At 39.9% G+C, this 14,794-nt stretch overlaps 2 protein-coding genes across 3 annotated transcripts; one reads left to right on the forward strand and one right to left on the reverse strand.

The window, feature by feature from the left end:
• Nucleotides 1-134: 134 nt before the first annotated feature.
• Nucleotides 135-14,650, forward strand: LOC113684660 (E3 ubiquitin-protein ligase TRIM45). Of its 2 annotated transcripts, none has more exons than XM_027202055.2 (9): nucleotides 135-244; nucleotides 9,622-9,958; nucleotides 10,130-10,462; nucleotides 10,695-10,880; nucleotides 11,315-11,504; nucleotides 11,651-11,829; nucleotides 12,556-12,714; nucleotides 13,082-13,222; nucleotides 13,295-14,650. In XM_027202055.2, exons 2-9 carry the CDS (start codon nucleotides 9,722-9,724, stop codon nucleotides 13,871-13,873), a joined length of 2,004 nt encoding a protein of 667 aa, XP_027057856.2. In that variant the 5' UTR covers nucleotides 135-244; nucleotides 9,622-9,721; the 3' UTR covers nucleotides 13,874-14,650. The 2 variants fall into 2 exon arrangements, with proteins under 2 accessions (XP_027057856.2, XP_027057855.2); XM_027202054.2 differs by lacking the exon at nucleotides 135-244 and adding an exon at nucleotides 7,645-7,947.
• On the reverse strand, nucleotides 1,095-5,934 carry LOC113684659 (E3 ubiquitin-protein ligase TRIM71). The gene is made up of 4 exons (XM_027202053.2): nucleotides 5,240-5,934; nucleotides 3,993-4,213; nucleotides 2,600-3,536; nucleotides 1,095-2,171 (listed from the first exon to the last, which is right to left on the reverse strand). Exons 1-4 carry the CDS (start codon nucleotides 5,805-5,807, stop codon nucleotides 1,645-1,647), a joined length of 2,253 nt encoding a protein of 750 aa, XP_027057854.2. The 5' UTR covers nucleotides 5,808-5,934; the 3' UTR covers nucleotides 1,095-1,644.
• Nucleotides 14,651-14,794: the final 144 nt, after the last annotated feature.

Consider the following 14,794-nt stretch of genomic DNA (forward strand, 5'->3'; position numbering starts at 1 on the left):
GACACTTTTTATGAAAAGCTTCCCCCCATGACCTCCCATCACCTAAAATTGCCAAAAAAACACGAAATGCAGGATTGACCGGAGTAAACTGGACACTAAAAATATTCGACAGAGGAAAACTGGATTCTATATACAATGAATGCCTGGCGATATTTGAGTGAAGACCAGCTATGCCAACAGTCGTTTGAAGACAGGCTAGAGCCCACAACTAGAGAAGAAAATCGCAATGTGGATCGACTCTTTGGTAAGTCTTTTACATTTTCTTTTTATTTGGCTATCACTCAAAGATGATTTTTTTGTGCAGAAGCACGGATAGGGGTGTTCTTGGCAGCACATATACGAGCTCAAGGACTAGCTACAGGCGTCAGCGATATGTTTTAAGAGATGTGGAAACAACCTTTTCGAAAAACTTAATCCTTATACTTCCGCAAATGAGTTGATGTAGTCCAGGGAGGTTGATGTATACCGAGGAAGTAATGGCTTTGCGTTGTTGTGTTATAAGAGACTCAGCGAACCCGTCGCGAGAAATCGACTAATATATGCCTCCATATTTGACACGGATGGCTTCGCTACTCTGTGGAAATAATCGATTATGAGGCTTTCAAAAACTTTATATGATCCTAAATTATGTTCCTATTCGAATCAATAACTGCCAAATTCATTCATGGGAAATGCAGCATTACAGCGATTGTAACTGTATAGGAGGCAATGTGTAACGCAACGTATAGTTAACACTTTGTCAGGGTATGGCATGCCCTACAAGATATAAATATTTTTGGATGTTATTGGACCACAAAACAGGAAATTTATATCAAGGACAAAACAGAGAAAGAAGTTTTATTAGTCTTGCCTTTTTTTTTTTACCAGGCTCAAAGCTTAATCACCATCCTTCTTAATGTATTTACAAGAACAAAACAGTTTAATAGAGCAAACAACAGAACAATACAATAGACCATGAGGTCTTTGTCAAATGCTTCTGGGTAATATAATTATGTCACACAACAACATCCACAGGTGTAGAAAAACATTATACCAAGCGAAGAGTAGGTAAAAAGTGCCTTTGGCAAATAGGCTATAGCTTGAAACATAACACATTTTCTATCTTAGAAGGAAAGTTTTATTTTTCTCATATTTAACATCTAGGGTTTTTTTTCAGTTTACAAGCTGTCAAATCCTACAGAAGTAGCCATTGCTCATGTCTCTACATTTAACAATTTAGCAATATTTCAGTTGGTGATTTTCTCCTGTTTACTGGTCACCAAACCATTGACATCAGTCGTCAATGGCTTTCTGTTTACATGCTTTTCTAGTAAATTATTCTAAAGGAATGTTTTTAAATAGCCATCAGTGACTACACAAATAATTTACTACCTTTGGTTGACAGATAGTTTGTACAAACATTTGTCTTCTATTTGCAGTCCATCTTGAGAAATAGATGAACATTTGTTTATTTACTTTTATTCTTACTGTAACTTAAACTGGTACTTTGTTATTTAAAGTGATTCACTCTTAAGGTGATGAATGTAATTTTAGTTTTTTGTAAAACTGTGCAATCTATTAGTAGCACACTTCCCAGCCAGTATGTACTAAACCGCCTCCAGCTCACACAGATTATTGTATCATAGTGACCATATTTGACTGTGATTAATACACCTGAACCCTGTGATTATGCCTGTCAGCCACTATAACTCGCCCATCCTTTGTCAAAGCAACACCACTTGGGAATTTGAATTCACCCTCTCCATCTCCTTCACTGCCAAATGTGGCATAAAATTTCCCATCTGGTTGGAAAATCTGCACTCTGTGGTTTTGGAAATCGCCAACGATTATGAATCCCTCGGAATCTATCGTGATTCCTGCGGGACGGTCAAGCTGCCCATCGCTGCTACCTTTTCCACCAAAGCTTGAATGGAACTTGCCACTGGAGTCAAACTTTACGATGCGGTTGTTTTCTGTGTCGGTTACCAAGCAACTGTTGTCTTCAGTGACAGCCACGTGGTTTGGGCTATTTAGCTCCCCGTCTTCATTGCCTTGGGAACCAAACGTCATGATGTGGGTACCATCCATGTTAAAGAGTTGTATTCTGTGGTTGTCTTTATCTGCCACGAGTAAGTTGCCATCTTTGGTTAACGCCAAACCAGCCGGATGATTTAGTTTCCCGTCCTCAGGTCCTGAAAATTCGAGAAAGATCTTCCATCAATTTGGCTTAGTTGATAAAATGGAACTGAATGATGTTTCCAGATTGATGGAAGTATGTTGTGCAACATGCCTAACATTTATTTTGAACATAGAGGTCGTAAAGTCGTGGCAAAAAATTTCTTAGTACGTTTTAGACGCATGGCTAACGGTTTACTTGTCGGATGTTCTTCCACTGAACTATCTTTTAGTTGTGTTGGCCTGTTAAAGCCTATACAGAGCAAGTATCTTAGAAATCGCCAGGACCAGCTGATATTTCGTTTTCCATACCTCGTTTGTCAATAAAAGAAAATATGCAAGCGTACTCTATCCATGAAAATCCTATTGTCAATTTCAAGGAATTTTCTCGACAAGGAGAACCGATGAAATTTCCTAAGGTACTATTTGCAGGCATTGCGCTTACCTTTCGTTCCAAACTTGCCGATAAATTTTCCCTCGGGACTAAACAGCTGTACACGATGATTATCCCAGTCTGAAACGGCAATTATTCCATTTGTGTCTACCGCAATACCGCAAGGATTCTGAAACTGGCCATCTTTGCTTCCACGGGATCCAAAATCTTGAAGATGCTTTCCAAGGGCGTCAAACTTTTGAACTCGACAGTTGACAAAGTCTGTAACGTAGATATTTCCTTCCTGGTCGGTAATTACGGAGCAGGGTTGCTTGAATTCCCCGCTCTTTGTTCCTTGAGAGCCAATCTTCATGAATGTTGGTCCAACCTTTGTGTAATCAATCCCTTCCACCACATTGACGCTGAAAGGACTTCCTTTAACCTCGCGCCCTCTGATGGTCACATACAAATCATGTTTGCCGTGCGTGACTGGAGTGTAACGCACTCTCCAGCCGCCATCTCCGTTGTTCGTGACTTTGTTTCCAAGAAAGAACCCCTCGGGTGCTTGGACTTTTACTTGCAGTGGACATGTATGGCTGCCTTCAACCGATGTATTCCCGAAGCGGTCTTTTGTCTCGACGATAAAGGACGACTCAACACCGACTTTCCCCGATTTGGTCCCGAGGCCCCGTGCGCTGCACAGAGCGGTAAACGTGACACTAGATGCCACCCGACCCATCGTGGTTGCCACATTCTCCACAGCTTCCGAGTCTAGGATGTAATCGATGACGTCATTTTCTTCTGGTTCTTTGTAATCCAGTTTGATGGCGTTGAGTTCATCAAGACGATCTAGCATCAGTTGTCGAAGTTGGATGATTTCAACTTCATTTCCATGCAGAACTACATTTTCCACGAAGTCTCTGGAGCTGGTGTACTTGAAAAGTTCCGTCTCTAGTTGGTTTTGTTGATGGCGGAGCACAGCCTCTTTCTCTTGCTCCAGGGCGTCAACCTATCGAAGAAAACATGCAATGAATTCAATGCAGGTTAAGTAGTGGAGAAGGTACAATGTATCCTTGAATTCGTGAACAAGAGAAAAAAGCATGGAGGCTTGGTCTCAATTTGTACTGAATTAGAATTTCTAATCATTTCCTATTTCCCCACTGAGAAAACCAACGTATTCGTTATTTTTTTCATCAGTTTTTTCTCGCTATTTTAAAATCATTCCAAGGAAAGTAATGATTTTCCGTGAAGTAAATTTTATGTCATTGTAAGTTGAAGAGTAAGATAATATAACGTATTTCAATTCTAAGTTAAGAGCTCGTGGTCTAGTGGTTTCCCTGTATTTCGCGATTGCAAAATACAGTTCTTCATAGGAGGAACTTCTCTTACTTCACGATTAAAGTTTTTGGTCCTGGTGGGTTACCATATTTTCTTAGATATGTGGCTCCCATAGTTACTCACTTACCCTCGCCAGTATTTCTTGTTTGCGGCTGACAATGCGCTTCACGCATTCTTCCGCGGTGCTACATATCTCACTTTTAACAGCTTCTGCACGTGCGCGTAGCTTAGCTGCCATGGTCTTGACCTCGTGTACAGCATCATGGACTGGAGGAATCTTCTCTTCGATGCAGAATTTAAGTCGCTCATCTATAAGAATCTTTCTTTCTTCGAGTGCTTCTTTTAGACCTAAAAGAATTTTTTTTAAAGATTAAGTTGTTAAAAGAGGTAATACTAACTCATTTTCCATAGAACTATAAAAGCTATCCTGTTCTCTTTGGTCCATCAAGGGAAGCATGGAGACGCGTCATTTCTCAATTATCTGAAAATTGTTTTAAGACAGCCTAGTTCCTAGATGCTCTCACTCTTCCGTAATTGTCCGTGCGTAAGTTTAGGAAGGAGTGTCCTCATGACTCAACTTAGAGTCCAGGCTTAACTGAGAGGAGAATGTTTATTTATTACACCCTGCCAATCAATTTAATCTGTCATCATTGTCTTAAACGAGCCTGAAAGACGCATTTGTATAAGTCAAGAGAAGATTCAGCTCATGAACCCTCTCAATTAGATTAAAAGTAGGAGATTCTTTCCAGTCTTTCAGTTTAATTTTAATTCTAAAGAAGAATTCCCTTTTGGTTTAAATAAAAGTTTAAAGCTTTAGACCAATTCGAGCTGTTTTGATTTTCTCCAAATGACCACAAGTTACTGTAGCTGGTGCTCTTTTGACTTTTGCATGTCTCTACTGTCATAACCTGTTAAAAATTTGTGAAAAGGTATTCTGTGATGTTTGGTCAAACAATTCTTTTAACGCAGGTCGATATTTACGATCATTTGAGCAAATAGCCCTCTCAATTCACGTTTTATTTAAATAAAGTTTTACCTAGACCGTTTTCTTTTAGTTTGAAAGGCGCTCAAACACGCTCGTGACAGGAATAAATTTATTCTTGTGACTTTCCTTAACCTCATGGAAAACGTAAATTTCGTCTCAATAACATATCTACACGGTAACTTAAATCTGATCTCAAAATTGCGTTTTTGATAACTGAAATGATTTTCAAAAACGGTTTGTAATTTTGAAAGTATACTCAAATTTGCAATATTGCCAAAAGAAAACTTTATAAATTCCCAACCTATTTTTAAAATCAAAAACGATACCAGGGAGAGGAATAGAGACATGGGAAGTCTATTGCTTTCCAAGCTCTATAATTATAGTCATACCTGTATACTTGTGTCCTCGATGATCAAGAATTGTGCATTCCCGGCAGATGAGACAGTCGCATGGGACGCAGTAAAACATGAACATCTCGTCCGTATGTTGTCCGCAGAAGGATGGACGATGTAGAGTCTGTTTGTCGGCTTGCAGTGTGTCAAGCGACAGGATGCGGTGGTCCTTCGTCACTCGTATTCGTCGGTGAGCCAAAACGCAGTTCGAGCACAGAAACTCGGCGCACTCCAGACATCGGGACGTCGCCGCTGCTTCGTCCTCGCAGTTTGTGCAATGAAGAGTATACTCTTTGCTTGATTTGACGGACAAATGATCCAGCGCGTTTGTCAGAAGGAAGTTGTTCGGGAGAATGTGGACTCCCTCGGACGGAATTGGAGTCAGCTTTCGGCAGAGGGGACAAACGATCGAGTTCGTTCCTGCCCCGATTACGTCGTAGCTCTCCAGACATTTCCGGCAGAACGAGTGAAGACATTGCAAGATTTTTGGATCGCTGAAGATGTTCTTACAGATAGGGCACTCTAAGGACTGAGGTGAATATTTTTCATCTTTCACTGTTGCCATTGTTTGTGGGAGTGATTTGGGAAACGCAAGTTTTGCTCCCCGACTGAATGCGATAATTTTTTAATCACACTCTTTCCGCTTCACGCTCCGTTCACTTGACTTCTTGCTGTGTGAGGTAATCTAATAAATGATTGATTTACTTTTTCTTCTTCAATTAAGTTAATTTAATTGATAATTTTCAAGAAAAGTTCACTCAAATCTTATGAAATACTAGGATTGAGTGTCTCTTCAAGTATTACAGTCGAAACTTCCACTACGTTGAGTTTTCTAAATTTTTCTTTATCGGTTAATTACGTAGATTTCGTGTTATGCATGGGCAGTCAATCCTACGCGGGGGCAAGAACCCTTTTTATTTTTTCCGCTAACATCCCAGGATATAGTATATTTTAGGTTTTATCGCTTGCCCAGCGTAAGTTGCATTTCGCAGAATTTAAGTCAGTCGTTGAATTTACCGTGTACATTCATTTCTGAGAGAATGTTAGTTTTTCTAAAAACGCGTTAAAGCGTGTTAATGACTTCTTAGAGGGAGTATGCAGGTACCGAAACATTATTTGTGATTTTAACAAGAAATTTTTGTTTTGCGCGTGACGGTGGCCGTTAGGAGATTACAATCCTAAGTGAGCTCTTGGTTTTGGCCAACGAGGTTGCTTAGCAACTTATGTACGTCCAAAAGTGTACATTGCGCCCTTAATTGATTTGTTGTTAGAGCTTGTTGTAGGTACTTCAGCCTGGAGCGAAAAGGGATTTTGCTACTCAGGTTATCCCTTAGCGTTTTTCTGGGCGTTTGCTGTTGCAGATTAATACTGGAGAGATAAATTGTGGGAGTGAAGTGTCTTGCCTTAGAACAAAAACAAAGTGACCTTAACCAGGATTAGAACGTGTATTTCTGAGTTCCGAACATTGGTTTTAAAAGCAAGGACTGCTTCTAAATTTACCCAAATTAATTTATTCATAAAGTTACTTTAAGTACTCCAAAAGCTCTTGCAGCTGATCGTGGTTGATATAGAGCCCTTCTAGATTTATTGCCGTGAGACTTATTTAATAATATCACAGCGGCCAAAAAAAAAAAAAAAAAACAAAAGAAAAATTTTTAAAGGAATCAATGACTCTGAATTTGCCTGAAGCGCTGGAAAACGTGAGTGACTGGGTTGTGATTGATTTAGGTTTTGCATCTGATACTTTGAGAGGTGGTGCAAGTTTTCTAGACCGATCACAGAGCGAAGTACAGTAAAACCAAAACCGTGTATACCAGGGAAATCCTGGTATATCTGTTTTGGCGGGAAAGCAATCTATAAAGCACCTCTGGAGGGCAGGATAACTGTGTGCGTTTTTACGTATTTCGCTGACTGGTCGCAAGCATTTCCTATATTAAACAATTATCGCCTGAAAAGGTCTCGGTCGATAGTATGGTTTGTGGTTCGATGGGCATTGAAATAACAAGGTTATCAAACATTTATTGTTATGTCCAGAAATAAGAGGAAATCAAGGACTAAAAACCCAATCTAACACTCTGAAATGTGGTTATGATATTTCCTCTTTTAAACGAGCACCCAAGTCAAATAATACTTTATCCCTCTAAGCTAGAATTATTACCTTATCATAGCATGTGCTTTCAAAGAACATGGAGAATTTTTGACATAACGTCTTAAATCTCGAGTGGATTTTTAGCCCACGTTCAGGATTAAATTAAAACATCTAACCTCCTACTTCAATACTTCAGAAATAAAAGTAGCAAACAAAAATACTTCAAAGTTTAAAAAAGCTATTTTTGGGTAATTTCCTCTTATATGAGACCAAAACAAGTCTGTCATGTAAACCCATATCATTACATCACACCGAGCATTAATCAGCCAATCAAAGCCCCTAGCACCCGTGAAATCAACCCGCTAAGTTCTTTGACGACTCTACTGGCTTATTGGTAAACGGAACATCGTAAGGACGAGCCTTTTAAGGGGCTCTCACTGTGGTTTCCATGTAATTCTTCCGCAAAACTCTCCGCCAGTATGGGATCTGTGCCGGTGAATAAAATCACCGATCACTACCAACTTACTTGTGGGATTTGCAGCGAGACGTACAAGAATCCCAAGGTTTTGCCATGCCTGCATTCTTTTTGCCAAAACTGTCTTGATTCTAACATAAGGTATGAATCATCCACTTGTATTTTTCTGATGGTAATATTGAGAAATTTATCGTTTGGTTCTCACGCCTTGCTTGAAAAAATGCAAGGGAAGTGAAAGCTGAAGACCTCCTTAAAAAGCTTTTGGCCTTTGGCCCTTATAGCTTTGTCAAAGCCATCTTTGCCAGTGCTTCGCTGTATCAAATTAAATTGCGTTATGTCTAAAAGGCCATCTAAGCATTTTCCCTTTACGTACGTGAAATATCCTGCCGTCTTATCTCAAAAAGTTCACAATTTAACAGAAAAACTGGTGATATTTATCTGACTTTAAATTAAGCTGTGGATGAAAGATCAAAGTTGTTTTTAATATTTAAACGCGAAAAGATTTCAAAAGTTAACGGGTACCAGAGAGATCATAGGTTAATTTTCTCGCCACATTAGCGGAATTCAACTTTAGAGACTTCAACTACTCATTAATCTTATCACATAAAAGAAACTCCAAAGTAGAGAGATAATTTTTTTTCAGTAATAAATATTTTTAAAAAAATCTCGTTCACTTTTGTTGCAAAACAAAGGGTGGGAAAATTTTTATCAATTTTTAGTTGGTGTTTTAAGTCACGCATACTGCACCTTTTCTTGAAAGTTAACTTACCATGACATGCTTGTTTGCTTTTCTCGTGAAAAATATTTTCTAGTTTCCCAATTTTTTTGCAAGAAAAGAAAGAAAAAGAAATATATCTGCAATTTTTTGAGTGCTTAGAAGGGTTATGGCTTGTTTAGGAAACACCAAAATGCTCGGTTGCATCTGAAGTTGGTCATGAAGAAAATATTTGGCAGTACAGAGCTAGTACAGGAAATTTTGTGCGTCAATTTTGAATGGCGAACATACTCATTTTTGCTACCGGAAGGCGCCCCTAACGAAATTCGTGTTCAACAACATGTATTCTTTGATCAAAGACCATTTGGACATCGACTTCGAATTAATAGTGTTGTCGAGGACGAGCACATCTGCTGACGTAATACACAAATCCCTCCTCAGTAATATTGCTTATCTCCTAGAATAATGGTCTATTTGCTCTCTGAAGCAAAAACATTTGGATGCACCTCCTTTGTTTAAAGTTTCTTGAGTTCCTCTTTCGTTGAAGTAACTTTGCGTTTACTTTACTTACAAAAATAATTATTTCCAATCTGTGGGTTTTCGCCCCTCCCTCTTGATTTTCCAGCGAAGTTTGAACAAAATAATTGTTGGGCCCAATTCACTTGCATGCGCACACGGACCTGTAAAACAGTTATGTAAGGTTTACAATGTGAACCGTGGTTACGATCTTTTCATCAGAATTTATATAACATTTTTCCTGTTTGTAATAAAGATTATTCATCTACAGGTAATCTCAAATTTAAAGTTGTAAATAAAAAGGTCGTTCTTTGGGTTGTTTTCCCAACCTAACATTTTCTTGAAAGTTTTACAGCAAAAAGGGGAGGATGAAAAAAAGGGTGACGAAGCTTGTTCAGAAGAGAACGGCTGTTATTTCCCTTTAATGGGTCTTTCATAGCAAACTATCTCGATGAGTCATTGAGCCCGCGCTAATTTGGGACAGTTTGCGCGCAATTATAGGCAGAATAGAATGCGCAATACAATGCGAGGAAATCAACTCTAAAGCGCGGAAAACATACTGTGTATCTTTCCATCATTTATAGACCTCAAGACCGAACCCTCGTTTGCTCAATATGTCGCCTGATTGTGCCTGTTCCCGCCAAAGGTATCGAGGCATTTCCGCTGAATTTCTTCATCAACAACATGTTGACAGTGTTAGCTGTGCAGAACCCAACAAAATGCACCAACTGCGAGGATAGTTCCCAGGCCACAGCTCGGTGTCTTGACTGCGTGGAAAACCTCTGTACAAGTTGCGTGGTTGCCCACAAAAGAATTCGCCAGACAAAAGATCACAGGATTTTGTCTTTTGAAGAAATCCAGGCAAATGAAGTGAAGGAAATTATTCGCTGTCCTTCATTTTGCTCTGTGCATCCACGAGAGGTATATATGAATAAACAAAGATAATATTTGGTTTATATAAATCGTTCTGTTTACAGCTCTTTTACTTTGGAAGTCAATAACGTGGTTGCTTTTTGCGCTTCTTAACATGATAATCTGAACATGTTTTGTTTCAAAATTGAAGTTGCTTCATTATTCGCCCAAACATCTCAGGTACTCAAGTACTTCTGTGAATCGTGTGACGAAGCCATATGTCGAGACTGTGCTATCTACGAACACAGAGAGCACATCTATGTGGATCTTAAAGAAGCTGTCAAGAAATACAGGTCATCTATCACGGCTCTTCAAGACAAGACCAAACGCAAGATTCCAGTCCTCCGCGCGGCTGTCGAGGAGGTACATGACGTCACGAGAGATTTGAGAGAGAGGGTTGAAGTAGTACGTGACACCATTCATAACACCATTCAGAATCACATCCGGGAATTAGAAGAACAAGAACGACAACTCATCGACCAGCTTGAAAGCATATCCAGCTCCAAAGAGAAGGTAGGATCTTAAGACAGTTATACAAAAAGACTGATATTCTCATATGAGCTGTAAGATGACTCTGTGCTGCTGATGTCCATGTGTTCCAGTTTCTTTGCATTTTTGCAGGATCAGGCCATTTTAAATCACGCATTACACACCGCAAGTTTTTCTTATCAAACATTTTTGGATTCTCTGTGAATTATGGCAAATTGGAGAAGGGAAAATGACGCCTCATTTTGTTTGTTTTCAGGTTTTAACTTCTCAGCAGGAAATTCTGGAACTAGACTTAGAAAACCTGCTTAGCAGCTGCGAGTTCACAGAGAATGTGCTCAGGTATGGAAACGAGGCTGAGATAATGTTGGTGAAGCCGCAGATGGTCAGCAGACTCCAGAGCCTCAACGATCACGAGTCGCAGTGTGAACCGGAAGAAAACGAGGTATTGTATTTAACCAATTGTCAACTTTTTTGTTCTTATGCCATAAAACTACAGACCTCGGAAAACAGCGGACCTGCGAACGAGAATAGGAGACTGTGAAACGGTAGCCCCATAAAAGCATTTTTTTGATATAGTCTTCTCTAACTTGATTTAGACTCGAGACTTAAAGTCAGTATTCCTCAAGATTGTCAAAACTTGGTGTATATGATTACAGACCAAATTGAACTCCACTCGGTCCTATGACTATTATTAACGCGGGATTACCAAAGAATCGACAAATCTAAGCGGTGTGTCCTTTCCCTCGTCCTACCCCTGAAGTCAATGGTTCCTCGCCCTCTTAAATCCCCTCCATGAGAAGGGACGCCCACCCATGAGGGATTCTGCTCTCTAAGCAATGTAAAAATTCATTGGCCGAAAAAATCATCTTTCTTTAGGTAGTTGAGTTCTCTTCCAGTGACCAGCAGCTCTCCAAAGTCATTGCTCAGCTCGGTCAAGTCTCCACCAGTTTCGTGTTCCCTATGCTGTCATGCGCAGAGGGCCCCGGGCTCAGCCGAGCTAAGGTTGGGCACAAGTCAACGTTTACAATCATTGCAAAGGATAGAAATGGCGAACCATGTACCTCTGGTCAGTAGATATTATAGTTAAAAATGTAATTTCTCCCCAGTGGGGTTGTGTGCCCTAAGAAAGAGAGAATCTTCAGGTTTTTTCAATTTTCAAAGTGTAACCTACATTAGTCAGTGTGTCAGCTGACATCATACCTCACTCTGTAGGAGGAGACCAGGTGTCAGTCAAACTTCACTGTCCAAATGGTCCGCCGATCACAGCCGACGTAGACGACAATGATGATGGCACTTATACGGCTTCCTTCACGCCAGTCTCAAAGGGAGATCATCAAATCACGGTTCACATCCGGGGTAAACCTATTCAAGGAAGTTCCTTTGACTTACAGGTCTGGTCTGATTTTTTAAGTATTTGTAATTATAGCTGTTTTGGAAGCTCCTTTATAATCTTAGAGTTAACATCAACCAGGCTTGGTTAGTTCATGTTATGGAGCACCGGACTGCCGTGTGGTAGGTCGAGAGTGCGAACCTAAGACCTGACCAACACTTGTGGTCTTATGATAACTGAATAGAAAGTGCTGCCTTTGCTCTGACATCTGCAAACGGTTAGACACTATAGTCTTCTTGGATAAGGACGATAAACCGGAGGTCCCGACTCCTGCATCTTCTCTGTACTGGTTAGCCAGTACCCACGCAAATCCACGCAATTCTCGCAAAGAGTAGGGTGCGTAACTTACGTTATTGTGGTCTGGCCTTGTTCCAGTTTATACAGACCCCCATTTAAACCAGCTTTAAAGCTGATCTGGGCCAGCCTGTCTTAAAAATCGCATACAATAAAATAAATTAGAACCTGGAAAAAATTTTGGCACTTGCCGGAATTGACGTAATATATAGACGTGAGTTCGTAGATCATCCAGTTGACTTGAAAAAAGTAACATACTTGATCGAAAGATTAATGTATTAAAGCTAGATTACATATGGAAGAGACTTTGAAAAATTATACTCAGTAATATATTGTTTTGTGCTCGCAAATTATGCAGTAGTTTTGAAGAGGATAACCAACAAGATCGAAAGAAAGATAATAAATGTAAACTGAGGTTTTTATTATATTTCAGGTCACGTCAGGAATAGACTTTGAAAATATTGGTCCAATGTTGTTGAAGTTTGCACCCAACAGTAATAAGACTAATGATGAGTACTACGAGCCGTGGGGAGTGACTGCTGACCCTGAGGGGTTGTTTGTGGTGTCAGATCATCACAATCACCGTCTTCAGGTAGGGTTGCGTCCTCTGCGATGTCTCTGCCCCTGGAAAACTATTTACCTCACGGAACAGATAGTCTTTCTAGACTAATAACTCAGCATATTTTGAGCCAATATTGGGTTATTGTTTCGATAAACTAATGATTTACACGATAGAAAATAAATTCTAAATGTTTGGCAAATGAATCTAAGCTTTGTGTTGGACGATTTTCTTGTGCAAACGTGAACTACTTGAGAGGGAACGCATGGATATAAGTATTTGCATTCGATAGAATCTACATAGAATTCTGGATCACAGCATGCTTCGAAACTGTAATGAAAAGTTATCATGCCAAAATCGATGTTAGTTCAAGCACTTTAAATATCGATTTTCAATTCAGATTTTTGACACAAATGGTCGCCTACTGTACCAGTTCGGCACACGGGGTAAAGCAGATGGGGAGATCTGGTATCCAGCGGGAGTATGCTTGGATAAAAGTGGTAACATCTTTGTAGCAGATCATGGAAATCACAGAATACAGGTAAGATTCGTTTTTTACCATTCTACTTTAAGTAGTGTCATATTTTTATCATTTTTTTTTAACCCCTTTCAGGTTTTCACACGCGAAGGACAGTTCCTTCGAAAATTTGCTTCAAAAGGCAACGGTCTTGGACAGCTAAAAGGTCCTTGTGGCCTCGCCGTGGACTCAGAGGGTCGGGTCATCGTAGCCGAACGCGATAACCACCGAGTGCACATCTTCGACTCCGATGGCCAAGCGATTATGCACTTCGGCGTGTATGGAGATGGCGATGGAAAATTCAACTGCCCACGACATGTTGCGGTTGACCAGGACGACAGCATTTTAGTGTCGGACGCTGGGAACTCCCGAGTGCAAATATTTGACAAGAAAGGACAGTTTTTAGCAAAGATCGGGGAAAAGGGCAGCAACAAAGGTCAGTTCAGTTGCCCCGCGGGAGTGGCGGTTGATTCAGAGGGACACATCGTGGTGGCGGACTTGAAGAACTTCAACGTGCAGATATTTGATTCGGCTGGTGTTTTTGTAAAGAAAATAGGTGTTGCAGAGGAATCGAAGAATGCCAGTGTTTTTAGCAAACCGACTGGAGTCACTATCACAGGAAATGGAAATGTTGTTGTAGCTGACAGAGGGCATCATTGTTTACAAGTGTTTTAATCTGAGGACAGATACATAATAATATACACTGGTTGATCGAGCCTGCGATTGGAGGGGATGCAGTAAAAAGTTTTGATTATCACAAGCAAAGCGAAGCTTTCTGGGAACAGATCCGGGGGAGGGTACAGGGTGTAGAATTCTCTTCCCCCCATCAATGTTTCTTAAATTATTTAGGGTCTTGTGTTAACAAGATGTGTTTTCCAAATCCAGTTTGAAACCTTCCCCCCCCCCCCCCCCCGCACACTCTAACAGTGTATCTTAGTGTAGAGTAAGGTTTCATAAAATAAGAACATTCTGTCAACCGATGACCAAGTAAACTCTTATCTTGATGTCAATATATTATCCATGAAGCAGATAATGAGAACTGATAAACTTATCGGCTGGAGAGTCCTTCAAGACATAACTCAAAATCCTTATAGCAATTGTATTAAGAAGTGTGAGAGACTTTGAAGAAAGAATTTCGTATCAGATCTTAGAATGGAAAACATTGTTTTACAGCAGTTCATTCCAGTACGTTATTTTCTTAGTGTCTGGCTATAATTCAGCTGCTTCCAGTTTTGAGCCGCTCTTGCGTTTGTGCAAAGAGTGAAAATAGAGATTTTGTCGTAGTTTAAGGTAACCTTTCAAAGAAACACTGTTTTATTGCTTAAGTTCTTTAGCGTATGCCTAGAAAGTTGCGAAGTAGGAAAACGTGGTCAAGTACACGAAATAGAGGCTTACTGATAAACCTCTCGAAAGAGAAAAATAAAAACGTCAACGTTTTCTTTCGTGGTTTAACTTGTTATCGTTGAGTCTTGCTTTTCCTTTAAAGTTCCCACTCGGAATTTTGTTTTTAGTTGCGCCATCAGGGACACTTCGAAAAAAAATGGTATGGAAAAAGACTTTACTTGAAAGCCTTTGTTTCCTATATAAATCATTCAA

This window comes from Pocillopora damicornis, chromosome 10, assembly GCF_964200805.1.
Source record: "Pocillopora damicornis chromosome 10, jaPocDami1.2, whole genome shotgun sequence".
NCBI classification, from domain to species: domain Eukaryota; kingdom Metazoa; phylum Cnidaria; class Anthozoa; order Scleractinia; family Pocilloporidae; genus Pocillopora; species Pocillopora damicornis.

What these genes read in the sequence shown, in the direction of transcription:
- LOC113684659 (XM_027202053.2), bottom strand. Translation starts at nt 5,807, where the DNA reads ATGGCAACAGTGAAAGATGAAAAATATTCACCTCAGTCCTTAGAGTGC. An exon ending in TCGAGGACACAAGTATACAG is followed by an intron (nt 4,214 to 5,239) that starts GTATGACTATAA and finishes AAATTCTTTTAG; the next exon opens with GTCTAAAAGAAGCACTCGAA. An exon ending in AACAAGAAATACTGGCGAGG is followed by an intron (nt 3,537 to 3,992) that starts GTAAGTGAGTAA and finishes TTTCTTCGATAG; the next exon opens with GTTGACGCCCTGGAGCAAGA.
- LOC113684660 (XM_027202054.2), top strand. Translation starts at nt 7,811, where the DNA reads ATGGGATCTGTGCCGGTGAATAAAATCACCGATCACTACCAACTTACT. An exon ending in ATCACAATCACCGTCTTCAG is followed by an intron (nt 12,715 to 13,081) that starts GTAGGGTTGCGT and finishes TTTTCAATTCAG; the next exon opens with ATTTTTGACACAAATGGTCG. An exon ending in ATGGAAATCACAGAATACAG is followed by an intron (nt 13,223 to 13,294) that starts GTAAGATTCGTT and finishes AACCCCTTTCAG; the next exon opens with GTTTTCACACGCGAAGGACA.